General features: G+C 31.9%; 1 protein-coding gene across 1 annotated transcript in view; it reads right to left on the bottom strand.

Annotated features, from left to right (window-relative positions):
* Positions 1 to 387: 387 nt before the first annotated feature.
* Positions 388 to 13,903, bottom strand: part of LOC129227776 (syndecan-like) — a 310,638-nt gene continuing 297,122 nt past the window's right edge. Inside the window, 6 exon segments of the mRNA XM_054862384.1 lie at positions 388 to 4,262; positions 5,659 to 5,878; positions 7,327 to 7,412; positions 8,698 to 8,800; positions 8,802 to 8,867; positions 9,859 to 9,912. Of these exon segments, the coding sequence (XP_054718359.1) occupies positions 4,093 to 4,262; positions 5,659 to 5,878; positions 7,327 to 7,412; positions 8,698 to 8,800; positions 8,802 to 8,867; positions 9,859 to 9,912 (699 nt within the window). The 3' untranslated portion in view covers positions 388 to 4,092.

Below are 13,903 nucleotides of genomic sequence, written 5' to 3'. Positions count from 1 at the left end.
AACCGAAAGTGTTTGATGAAGCATTGGTTGGTGGACAACCGGTTAGTAACTGCTGATGTCATTAGTTGTAATGTGATCAACCGACTGGTCGCTACCGGTCTAGGTCGTCGAACGTAAATTTTAACTCTCATTTGCTCAAGGCCATAGGCATTGAAGTTTTTAGGCTGGAATTTCAACCTGAATGCTGAAACTCATTTTTACAATTCATATGTAGAAACCATTTTCTTCTGTTTTTTTTTCTTTCTTTCTTGAAGAAAATTCTTAAGAATGGGATTTAAAAAATCACATTTTAAGAAAAATCCCAAGTGTGAAAAATAGTGTTTGGATTAAAGAGAAAAATCTTAGTTTCAATTTTCTGATAAAGAATATTACTTCGGATCACAAGCGTCCATAAAAAATTGCGAAACTTTATTAACAGCTACTGTACAATTTTACTTTGTTTGTACCACATAGATATAAATATTTGATGTTTCTAAGCATGCATAGTTACATGTTCACAAGTTCTTCTATGTTAAAATACAAATTAGATGCTAACATTGTGCCATGAACATCAAAACACTTGTGCAAAATGGATGCATCAGAAATACAGGGGAAATAAAAGAGATCATGGCCAAAGTTGCATTTGACTTTTAATTTACATATAAATCAACTTTACACAAATATGAATTGAAAGATTTGAAAACGAAAAATTTTCACTTAAAAACCCTGTTATTCTCTTGGTTAATCACATGTAGTAATTTTTGAAGACATATTACAAGTATTATTAAAGCTTGAAAAGGATTTTAAAACAATAACAAACACAAAACCCATACAAACATTGAATTTTAAGTCACTTTATCAGTTGGAATTAAGTGGCACATTACAGCTACATACTTCAATTTAGTTGAAGAGCTTCATGGAAAAATAAATAAATACCCGAACAAAAATGCTACATAAACTTCAATAACTTTCCCTATTGATAATCCAGAATTCTATATCATATAGTAGCTGGCACATTACTGCATTTATTTAATACAGAATTATTTGATAAATATGAAAGCTAAATGAAAAATTCTAGGAAAGGTGATCATAAAACATTTGCTTGAAATTTTTTTTTTTAAGATTAGATAGTTAAAATTTTCATCGAACTTTTCAAGTTTTAAACGAATAAATAAAAAGGGAAACTGATCAAAACGGTATTTTTTGCATTCCAGTATCACTTTAAACTGGGGCTATTAAAGAATTGACTATGTAACAAAATATCAAAGATAGCACTGCAAAAAGTCAATAACTTTAAAATTCTAAACTTTCATTACTCAAATTGGATTTTCATTACTGATTGTGAATTTAATAAAAACCAACTTCATTGCACATCATTAATTAAAGCTTTAAACGAACTGATAAATGTATAAAAGATTTATGTCTGAAACTTCTGAATTTCTTAAAAAAAGAAAAAATATGTTACTTGCACCGTTTGTGTCCATGCAAACTTTTCAGTTTCCATTTCTTGCATAGATACATCTTCATAAATATATTAATAAATAAAACTTTCAAATTCTTCAAGAAACTCGATCCTTTTACACATTTAAAACTTCAAATATAAAGACTGACCAATTGCAGCTGTTAGAATTAAAACTTTACATTTCAAAACACAGGACTTCACATCAATCTTAAAAAACACACAGTTCACGTGCTCACATTTGCAAAAATTCATAAGTTATAAAAAATTCATTACAAATAAATCACTAGTCAATCATTAGTTGAAGTCACAGAAAATCAGTCTTGTTAGAACCAGTCTCTTAAATACATTTACTAACAAGTTAACATGTTTTGTTAGAAGAATCATTAGTATGAACCAGTTATACTAATAACAGTTAAGAACATTCTCAACAAAACATCAAATAGCAAACCTATTTATAGGTACAACAAATACTTAAGGATGAAGAACTTTAAAATATATAAAATGGGATGATTCAGTTTATCAAGACAGCATTATAAGCATTAGCACGTAGCACTTGTAAAAGAAATTTAAGAAATGTAAGTATCGTTAGTTAGTTTGAATTTAATTGTAAAACCAAAATAGTTATTTTCCGTAAGAACAGTTTGGCAATATATTCATAAATATGTCTAATTTTATTCCTAAAATATACATTTCTGGCAGAGTAAAAAAAAAAAAATTATTGTGACGATAAACGAGAATTTGAAATGTTGAAACTACTATTAAACACCAAAATTATTTAACAGCATTTAAAAATCAATTAACACTACAATATAACATTTTACATATAACAGTAACAGAAAATACATTTATATTTAAACACTTGGGGCTAGGTAAATGTATCACATTTAAAATTCGTTCTTCATAATTTTGTAGACAGAAAAATAAAATATTGTAAAAATTAATTCATAATTTGATAAAAAGGAAATTAAATAAAAAAATGTCTCCTTAATGAACTGAAAAAATAATTGGTTTTAAAAAACTAGCCAGCTAGCATAACTTAAAAATAAAGAGATAAATTTTTGCTAAAATTTCAATTATGTTACAGTAAATATTAAATGAATTAAAAAGTCATTTAGTTATTTTTTTTCAACACAAGAAACATTAAGGGAATAATTTAAAATACAAAGTTTTAAAATAACTTTTAAATGCAAGGGTAAATATTTAATACATTACTTCAAGAGACACAAAACACAAGTTATTTTACAACAGAAGATTAACTTATCTTTAGGTACCCAAGTATAAACCAGTGATTTCAACATTTCACAATAATATAAGACCATGGTTAAGTTATCAAATATGTCATATAATTACCTTAGAAAAATTGCTTACAACTAAAAACTATTTTGTACCAATATTTCATATGGCAACAGATTCGTGCATAGCACTGTTTTGGGTTTCAAAACCACAAGACACAAAAGGTTTTAAAAATTTCTGTAGCCAATGTTAGTAGAAAACTGAGCTGATGTGTTGATTTTCAGACATCTAAGTCTTTAAATCTGCTTAACAATGACAAAAATTTGTAGAAAAACTTACATCTATAGATGTCTTTAATCAGATCGAAAAGCGGTCCGGAAATACAATGGACATATTTAGTATCTGATAGCAATAAGAACTACAAGAATTGCTTGGAATGTTGCGGCATAGAAACTAAAATTGAAACCCAACAAAAGAAGCTAAAAAAAAAAAATCCCATAGCATAAAGTACATCTGAGATTTTTAAAAATAAAAACTGGCATATTTTAGTTTTAATGATCTATATATTGAGGTAACTAAAACACATATAAATTAAGTTTAATAACAACTGAATGAGGAAATGGCTTCTTAAAAAGAAGCCCAACTCTAAACCTGCTGAATTCAATAAAACATTACCAATGACTGCAAATTTAATCCCAAAGCTTGGTTTTCACATATGCAAATAAAGATGCAATATTTACATCAGCTACATCAGGATATCAAATGACTTAAATGGCACTACTATGCATAAAACAAAGAACATCCGGTTGCCACCGAGGCTCCACTCCTAAGTTTTGGTCGAGAGATTTTTAGAAATGCTGAGCCCGCAAGCAGAGACATTGCCAAGTCACCCCTGCGGTACTATGAGGGAGGATTCATTAAACGAGTGAAAACTTTCGGTACCATTTTGCACATCTACAACATCTAAAATACGACTGATGAGTGGACAGAAGAGGGGGAGGGGAGCCACTCGAAGACACGGAGGAGGGGGGTTCAGCTAGGAGATGAGCCCCAAATGTTGCCGTTTTCTACATGAGGGTTTCGTGGAGAGGTGGCATCAACAGCAGAAAATGTTTGAAAGGTATAAGTGAATCGAAACAACTCAACTCAGTCCAAACAGCAACAAACAACGAAAATGAACAAAAGGAAAAAATGACAATGGCATTACTTGGTTTTCGTGCACAAAACTCGACTGTAGCAGCTCAATATGATAAGAGAGTCCCAGCTGCTTGCACCAGAGAGGCTTGAAGAAGGACTCTTCTCTTGCACTTATGCACGATTCAACAACCCTCTCTTGATTGACCTAACTTAAAAAATGTCCGTCCTGGAAGTTTGTGTTTTTTTTCACTGATATCTGTCTTTACATGTCAATCATAGACTTAGGCGTAGAACTCTTTGTTGCTGCTGCGTGTGTATGAATTCACGGTCGGAGATCTCTTGGGTTCGTCCAGTGCGTAGCTTCCCTCGTCTTTCTTTCTCATTCGGTAGACGATGAACATAACTAGGAGAATAGCGCACAGGAGCCCGACAACAGCACCTCCAATCACAGCTGCAAGAGAAAAAGATGAACACGAATGAACAAACGCAAACTCAATTATAAATTCTGAGGTACAAACATAAATGAAAAAGAGATCAACATGAAAAGGCTAAGCGTCCAACGAGCAATACATAGGTGCTCATTTTGCTTGACCCGCTTAGACAAAGTAAGTGCACAACGAAAGCAACAAGGGCATTTGGGTTACTGATAAATTTCTGTGAAGGGCATTGAACAAAGTATAGTGGAAAGGTATGCTGTTTTTCCTGAAATTGTTACTGGCATAGGCAAGAAATTTGCAAATATCAACTATATAATGCACAGTAGCTACACCAAAACAAAACTACTACACTAATTATAGTTTGCTACACACTGCATTTTTCTAAATTCTTTTTGAAAAAAGCACTATGTTGTTTTTTAAAATTTCTTCTCACTTTCACACTTAGTGAAAAATATGATAGAGGAAGGTGCATATTAAGAAGATAACAGTTAGCATAATGAAAATGATCATAACTTTTAAATGCGCAAAACATAATGCAGCAAGAATACAACTGTATATCTTTATGCAAGAACAAATAAAATTTTACAAGTAGCTCTGTTAAAGCTGCAGAGCTGGACCGATTCCGAGACGAGAGTAGGGATTCAAGGAATCAGAGTCTGGTGTTTGTATCCTCCAACTCCACAACTCTGGTTTATATGTCGAGCATGGCCGTGTTCAAGTTGGTTGTTTTTAAGGTTCAAACTCTCTCCAAAATTTTTCAAAATCCTTCTAAAAATGTTTTTTTTTTTTGCTCAAGAAATTTACTATTGAATTACCATTTTTTTCCCCTATTTCATTTGAAAATTGAAATTTTTATCACTGAAAAATTTTACATTCAGTCCCATACCTGCAATATTTTATTTTTTGAAAATACTGTGAACATCATTTCTTACAAAACAATACTTCCTTCAAATTTTGATAACCTGGCGCTAACAAAAACATCAAAATTAAATTTGAAAAGGACAAATATCTATATTTAACATACTATTTTTATTATTGTCAAAATAATGTGAATTAAGAAGTATTACTTCGAAAGTGTGTATATGAGTACATGAGTCTATTCTTTTGAGCTATTGAAAAGACATCAATTATTTAATAGGGGTAATAGGAAGTTATGTAGTGTACTACACATATATTTTTTTCTTCATTAAATAAATACATCATTTTTACTTGCTTAAAAACCTTATTGTAACAAAAATAAATAGAATATATAAATGAACTCAAATTTAATTGATCATTATTTAGACTTCAAGAGAAATGTGTTTGGTAAGGCCCTCCGCAAAACAAAAGTCTGGTTACGGCCCTGATGTTGATCAATAAAATCATACACAAAATAACTTGATGTTAAATGTGTCTGTCGACAATAGGTACCTGCAAGTATTCCAGGTTGGCCAAAGAAGGAAGTAGGCCTTTCATCTTGCTTCTGTCCCATGATATGCACTTCATTGCTGTGCGTGTTGGAATCCGTGAATTTAGTGGGCACAGCATCCGGCAGGTTTCGTCTCGTCGAAGTCTCGTGAGTCACTGGATCCAACGCATCTGGGATTCGGTTCTCCTCGTCTGGAAGTGGTGGCTGGTGTTTTGAAATTCCCTGCAAGCAATCATGTGATAAGAATGGTGTTGAAAGTATATTGTATCATTATTACTAAGTTCATCATTATTACTAAGGATCATATTACTAAGTGGGCAGATAAATGGGGTATGGCAGTTAATGTAGGGAAATGTCAAGTGCTACACTTAGGTCATGGAAATAAGCGTATGAGATATCGTTTACAGGGTTCAGTCATAAATCAGGCAGAAAATGTTATGGATCTGGGTGTCTTTATAAATCAGGACTTCAAGTTTAGTCAACAGTGCAGTATTGCTAGTAACAAAGCCAACAAAATGCTTGGGTTCATCAATAGATCTATTTCAAACAAATCTAAGAAAGTTCTTCTGCCTTTATATAGGAGTTTAGTAAGACCTCATTTGGAGTATGCTGTTCAGTTTTGGTCGCCTTATCTGAAGAAAGATATTTTTGTATTGGAAAGGGTTCAAAGAAGGGTAACTAAATTAGTAAGGGGACTCTCAGATTTAGATTATGATACCAGACTTAATAGGCTTAACATGTATAGCCTGGAGCAAAGGAGAGTCAGAGGGGACATGATTCAGTTATTTAAATTTATCAAAATGAAAGATGTAAATGGATTCAATTTTTGCGGGGAAAGCAGGACAAGGGGTCATTGTTTTAAGCTATTTAAATCTCAGGCTAACTTGGAAATCAGGAAAAACTACTACTTTAGCAGGGTCGTGGGCACTTGGAATAGCTTACCGGAAGTGGCGGTAATGAGCAAGGGAGTGGATAGCTTTAAGAGGGCCATTGATCTTCATTGGGGACTAATTAATTGACTAGGACCAGCCTAGCTGGGCCCAGAGCCTGTTGCTGGTCGTCACATTTGTATTTGTATTTGTATTAAATCATCGAATTTCCGCGAATACAGTAAAATAATAAAAGTTATTTACTTTCTCCCTACAAAATCATGCAACATACCAAAACCAACCAAATAAATTTAATAGCTCATTGACATGATCATGAAGTACCATAAACGAATGCAGAAGAGATTAAGTTTTGTTGGCCAGTCACGCAACTGACTTTTTTTGGATTTTTTTAAATTGAATTTTTATCAACTTGTATTACATGTAACATCTTGCAAAGTATGCTCACATTCTTCAAATTTATTTAACACTTAAAGAATTCACAGCTATTGGTGAGAGTCGAACTCACGTCACCTGGTTAACAAGACCAGTGCTCTGCCACCAAGCTTTGATAGTTCCTTGTTGCCATTTTTTTTGAGCAATCACAATTTTTTATTGTTATCACACATCAAACTTGAGATGTATAACATTTTCCAGTTACTGTAAAGATTATTATTATGAAGTCATTGGGATTATGAATACTAATAAATAAACAAATTACGATATTAGTTTTTCTTGCTGTAAAACAAAAAATATTGCCCTCTTGGAGACAATTGTCAAATTAAAACATTGCTCAATTGTTACCTTGTCGTGCGCTCTTGATCTGACAGTAGTAGTTGTTGACATAGTTGTAGTTCTGACTGGGTTTTGGGGATGTTCAAGAGGCGACACTGAAAAATAAAGATTTTATTAAAATTACACAATAATTGTTTCTTTCTGGCATCTAGCATTTTTTCATTAATTCAATATTCTTCATATATTTTGATGTAAATCAAATCTAGAGTCGCAGATAAAAGAGATTTCTCAAATTTCAAATATAGAGGAGGCAATATCCGCTAACAGATCCAAAAATATTCTTATGAATGAGAAATGATGCAGTCTTATTTGGGATTATAGGGTATCATTTTTTTGAATTTTATGATTATACACTAGGGTGGTTCAAAAAAAATACATGTAAAAATTTCTCCTAAATACCAGGACACCCCTCAATATTTTTAGACTTGTGGATAGCAATATACTGGAAGAATTTTAGCTTCCTATTTCAACTGAAATAGGGTGCTCAACCTCCTTCTCCAAACTTCATCAGTATGGGGAGGGGGTTTAAAAATACATTGAAAAAAAAAGATACATATTATAATATACAGGAGTTTTATGCACATACATTGCAATAAAATAATTATTCACAAAAAAAGCTGGTTAAATTAAATGTTTTTAAATTTGTGACATTTTCTATGCTACGGCTAATGTTAAATTGAGGGGTCATTGAGCACTCTTAAAATTTGAGTAAGAAGCTAAAACTTTTACAGCATAATAATTTTAGTAAGTCTATTAAAAAAGGGGTGTCCTGGACTCTAGCTGAAAATAAATTTTTTTGAACCCTATTATACACTTTTGTAAAATGCTCTGACATAATAATAACAATCAGTTTCTAAAAATTGTTGAAAACACTGGGAAACCATAGGTACTGTAGATAACACTGACTTGTTAAACACACGTTAACTTTTCAGAAGTAATCAATAACTCTAGCAGTTTAAAAGAAAGACTTCTATTCTTTCTTGCAAACATAACAATTTTTCGACAAACTAAATTTTGAAACAGTTTTTCATCTTAATTTAAAGCTTTTAAATGAAAATTAGTATATACAGTGAAAAAGCACCAAGTTGTTCATGAAAATATAGTTGTTATTCAAACCATGAAATTGTGGAAGAAGTGCTAGATAATGCACTTTCTTTTACTAATGAAATATTTTTATCTTTGTGAAAATTACTACCCATGCTGATAATGAAATGCTTTTACAGTATTCAGATCATTGCAAATCATTTTTTACCAAGAAGAAAATATGATGAGACAGTATAAATATGGCACAACACTTGGTTTTATAACTTCATATTATGATTTTTAAAAAACGGAAGAACAAGAAGCAAAGTTGAGAAAACTAAGAAAAGTAAATCATACATCCACCAGAGCCAGCATCTTCATCTTCCTCATCTTCTTCGTCGTCGTCATCATCATCATCCGGTCCAAAACCGGAACCTGGAGCATCTTCATCGTCGACACCCCCGTCCCGAAGAATGATCTAGGTCTGTAAATTCTTCATCTAGGGCACTGCCCTCAATTTGATCCCCCTAAACAAGAAAGATTTCAATCACTAAATCTCAATCATAGTTTTTTCACCATAAAATTGCATAACAATGATATGCGTAGAAATAAACAGATGCAAAATATAATGTCTCAAAAATATGTTCATACTGAAACTGTACATAAAATTCATTGAAATGTAATGAATTTTTACGCATCTAGCACAAGAAGTCTTCCACATAGAATTTCATTTATCTTCCTGTTGTTAACAAATTGAAAACACTTTAATGAAAAGATGTTATTCAGTTCATTTTTCCACGAAAAATCTTCCCTAGTGTGAGGCTGCACTTTAAAATTATGTAATTTATGTAAAGCTGAGTACAAGTTTTCTTTTTTACATTGAGATATAAACACAACACAGTGAAAAAATCTAAACATAAAAAGAACTTTGATTCTGCTTTGCATACCTAATTTTATCCTGATTTTTTGTTAAAATTTTTCATTATTCCCTTCAAACTTTCCACATTGGTTCTTTCATATGTTTATCCCCTTTGCCATTAGTTTACATTCCCACTTAAAAAGGAAAAAAAATGGTCCCTATTCCTAAAAAAAATGTTCATTACTGCCCCCTCCCCCCAATACACTACTTTTGTTCAAACACCTCTAATTATTGCTTTTGTCACTCAATTTGCACTCCAATTTAAAATAAAAACATTCATTATTGTTACAAAAAGGACCACTAAAACTTTTTGAGTAAGCGTTTTAAAATAAGCACTAGATTTCTCGTGATTGGAGAAACTACTAATCTTTCAGCTAATGTAAGTTAAATTTTAAATCGAAAGATCCGAGTTATAACACACTTACATCATATTTACCAAACAGATTTTTCCCTACGATAAACATTTACCTGAATCTAGAAAAAAAATAAGGAAATAATTGTATTAGCAGTGATGCATACTATGAAATCAACAGGTTTTTAAGTTTTTATTTCGGTTCTTTGAACAAGAATAAGCCCTGTAAAAAGAGAAATATACTTACCGGGGAATCATTGAGGAAATATAATTCACTATCACCTTCTTTCACGTCAGAACTCTAAAATGAGAAGAAAACAAAAATTCATTTTCAACATAAAGATTAGATAAGAATAAATCTCCCAATACTTTTTAAAACTCAACGATTAACTACATGTTTCAATCTCTCTTAAAACTTCAATACCGAAAATTTTCTATTTATTAAACGACATTTAATACAAGACTCATGTTAAGCTGAAGAAGAGTTGAACTAAAAACATCAACATAGAAAAATTTCTTTTAATATTGTAGTCCGCGTTCAAGAGATGGCAGCACCAGTTACGATTCGAACTCTGCCTATGATAGGAATCTCTTGTTCCTTTTTTTCTCCAGTAGATGGAGCCAGTGATAATACAAAGAGAAAATTATTTCAAGTTAAATTACACTTTTTTACAGTTCAAAGACCAAAAAAAAAAAAAAAAGGCAAGTTGATAAAGTTTTGCTCTTACTGTTTTTAGCCAACATAGTGAGGGTGAAAATGCACTTGAATTAAAGAAACAAGATAAGAAAGAAAAAAGAAAAGATATAACCTAAAGAAATTAGAATAACATTCATAGGTTCGAATCACAGGAGTATTGACTACTACCAATCTTCACGATGTAGAAAGATACATTTTTACAAAATCATTTACCGGAACGAAATTTTCCATCCCCTTTTGTCTTTTTATATGCTACAGCGACCGCCCTCCTTTTTTTTTTTTTCCTTTTTGTAATCACATGTCAGATCAAATCGGCTTTTTTTCCTCACACTCAAATAAATACAAATACAAAAGTGACGACCAGCAACAAGCTCTGGGCCCAGCTAGGTTGGTCCTAGTCAACTTACAGCCCCCATTGAAGATCAATGGCCCTCTTAAAGTTATCTACTCCCTTGCTCATTAGCACCTCTTCCGGTAAGCTGTTGCAAGGTTACACCACCCTGCTAAAATAATAATTTTCCCTAATATCCATGTTATCCTGAGATTTAAATAGACCCCTTAAATATATTAAAAATGACCCCTTGTGCTGTTTTCAGTGCTGAACTTTAGCCCCGTAACATCTTTCATTTTAATAAATTTAAACAATTGAATCATGTCCCCTCGGTCTCTTCTTTGCTCAAGACTGTACAGTTTTAGCATTCTAAGCCTGGAATCGTAGTCTAAATGAGAAAGTCCATTTATTAGCCTTGTAGCCCGCCTTTGAACCCTTTCCAATACATTATATCTTTCTTAAGATGCGGAGACAAAAGTTGAACAGCATACTTCCAAATGAGGTCTTACTAAACTCCTATAAAACTGCAGAAGAACTTCTTTAGATTTGTTTAAAATGGATCTATTGATAAGCCCAAATATCTTATTGGCTTCGTTACTAGCTATGCTGCACTGTTGACTAAACTTTATATCCTGACTTATTTAGACGCCCAAATCAGTAACTTTTTCTGCCTGACTAATGAAATTAAAGAGGTAAAAAAAAAGGAGGATGAAACAAGAAAACAAAAATAAATATAAAATCAATAAAAAATAAGTACTTAAATCAGTATCAATTGGGCAGTTAGTGAAAAGCGAATTGTTTGAGGAAAACAAAATCAAATCCGAATTTTACGATGACTGCGCCAGTTTTGTAGCATTAAATTTCTACAAAAAACTCCCAAGATTAAATTTAGAAAAGAAAAAAAAACTATATTATTTAAACCCCCTCTCTTTCCTACAGGTGAATGTGGAAGAAAAATTCACTAAAACTACTGAAAATATTTCATTCAAGAAGCTAGAAACTATACATTTCAAATGTCGTTCAGGTTATTAAAAAAAAAAAAAAAACTACTAAAAAAAGAGCTGGATGTATGTTTAGTTTTTTTTTTTTTTTCATTGATCGGTGAGAGAAGTTTTTTGAACTCTGAATGGCTGCTGAAGCATTAAAGTTACAGAAGAACGACAGTTAAAACTGGAGCCTGATGGTACATACGCAATTGCATAGTTTTGCTTCTTTTGACGTTAACGCATTTAAAAATATCATAAAAATGGCAATTTTTCAAAATATTAGCATATTATTGCGCTTTAGATTTAAGACTTTTACAGGAAACTTTTAGAGTTACTTCTGCATAAAAGTAATATTTTAAAAAACTTCATTCTTCGTAAAGAACAACAAATCGGTCCACCTGTGAGTTTTTCTCTGGACGCCCTATTTTTTGAGCATATTATCGCAAAAAATGTATAAAAATGAAAAAATTGAAAGACTATTAATGTTTTTCTCAAATATGAAAACTTTTATTTATAACAAATAGAGCTTATTTTTTGAAGTTTTCTCTCAAATTTTGGGAATTTTTAAAGCGTATTTTAATGATTTAAGTGTGCATAAAAAATGAGCTCTAGTCGCAGCAAAAAATTTTCACAAGTTCAAATTTTAAAAATATAGATTTCAACTCCCTTAATAATCTTTCAAACTTTTCCGTCCGTAAATTACCTATAATTATGAAAGAGAATGGAAAAATGCGACATTTTTTGACAAATGCTTCGATTTTTTTCTATTGTATTCCAACAATTGCCGACTAAATTAGAGTTCATATAAAAAATTTAAAAAAATCTTTTTTTTTCTTTCAAAAGGAGCTTATCAAAAAGGTCAAATTCGAAACGATACATAGAAAACCTCTCAAAAAAAAAAAAAAAAAAAAAAAGCGCAAGGAAGCGTTTTTTTTAATCTTGGTGAAGTAAAAAGAAAAAAAAAAAGAGAGAGAGAGCATTGCAAGTCTTTCTATTCCAGGAGAATGTTTTGCCACAGGTTATTTATGAATTTTAAATGAATAAATACTATTCTTGTTGATATATTTTTAAAGAAACAAAATATTGTATGAATCCACATGGAAAAGTAAACATTCCCTTATCTTTCTTTCCGGTTACCCCTATTTCGATGAAAATCAATGGACTATTTATCGAATACTACACTATCTTATAGATTGAGTATTATGGAATACTATAGATATAAACGAAACGTACTACATGTATGTTTCATTTTTGTTATAGGAAAACAGCTCAGAGAAGTAAATGAAAAACATATTAAAATGAAAGGCACAAAGAATACATACAAAAAAGATTACTGAAAGCGGCAAATTAAAAATTTAACTGATCATGATTTTAAGTTTAATAATAGCGCAGAAATAAGACTATCAAAAACAAAACAAAAAAAAAATCGATAACGATTAATAAATTGACAGTACAATCGGTAATTTAACCTGGGGCGCCCTAATGAGAGGTCACGAGAGGAAACTGGGACCTCTCGAAAATTCTCATTATTCAGCTAATTTTGTATGATGATTCGGCAAATTGGGGGATATAATTGCAATTTTTAATTGCCCGAAATGCCCCCTTTCAGTAGATGTACTTTCGTATGCATATTCGTATTTTATCATTCGGCAAAATTCGAGTTTCATTCGGCAATTGAGAACTTCTGCCCTCCTAAAATTTTTGGTTGTGGGCACCCTTTGTTTGACACCGCATTATTTTTTACTAATAGCAACGCATCAACACGATATGCATCGATAAATGATAGCAATGAATACAGTGAAATTCCGTAGCAACGAATTTCAAAGAACCGCAAATTTAGTTCGTTGTAACGGGAATCTTGTAGGAATGAAATTCAGGTAATGTAATGCCAATTGTATCGGAACTGAAAATGTATTTCGTTGAAACAGATATTTCGCTGCATTGGTATTCGTTGCAACGGAACTTCACTGCACTACGTAAATATCCTAACAATTTTTCAATGGCATAGCCTAATATAAGACATACGCTGCGCGATCGATACTTATTATACAGTGAGGGCCGACGAGAGGCTATGTCAGCCTTGTCAAAAACTAGGGGCCCGGGACTTGGGGGGGGGGGGCTGGCGACACTGACGCAAAAAAAAAAAAGGAAGAAGGAAAGAGAAAGAAAAGATGGGAAAAATTCACAATAAGAGAGAACGTAAAGATTAAAATGTACTCTTTTGGTATTGACAGGGTTCGTACTAAATTTCACAAATAAAATGAAGGAGTTTTGGAGG

Source organism: Uloborus diversus, chromosome 8 (genome assembly GCF_026930045.1).
Source record: "Uloborus diversus isolate 005 chromosome 8, Udiv.v.3.1, whole genome shotgun sequence".
Classification (NCBI taxonomy): domain Eukaryota; kingdom Metazoa; phylum Arthropoda; class Arachnida; order Araneae; family Uloboridae; genus Uloborus; species Uloborus diversus.
The sequence above is the reverse complement of the archived record's forward strand: the minus strand, read 5'-3'. Positions and strand labels throughout refer to the sequence as shown.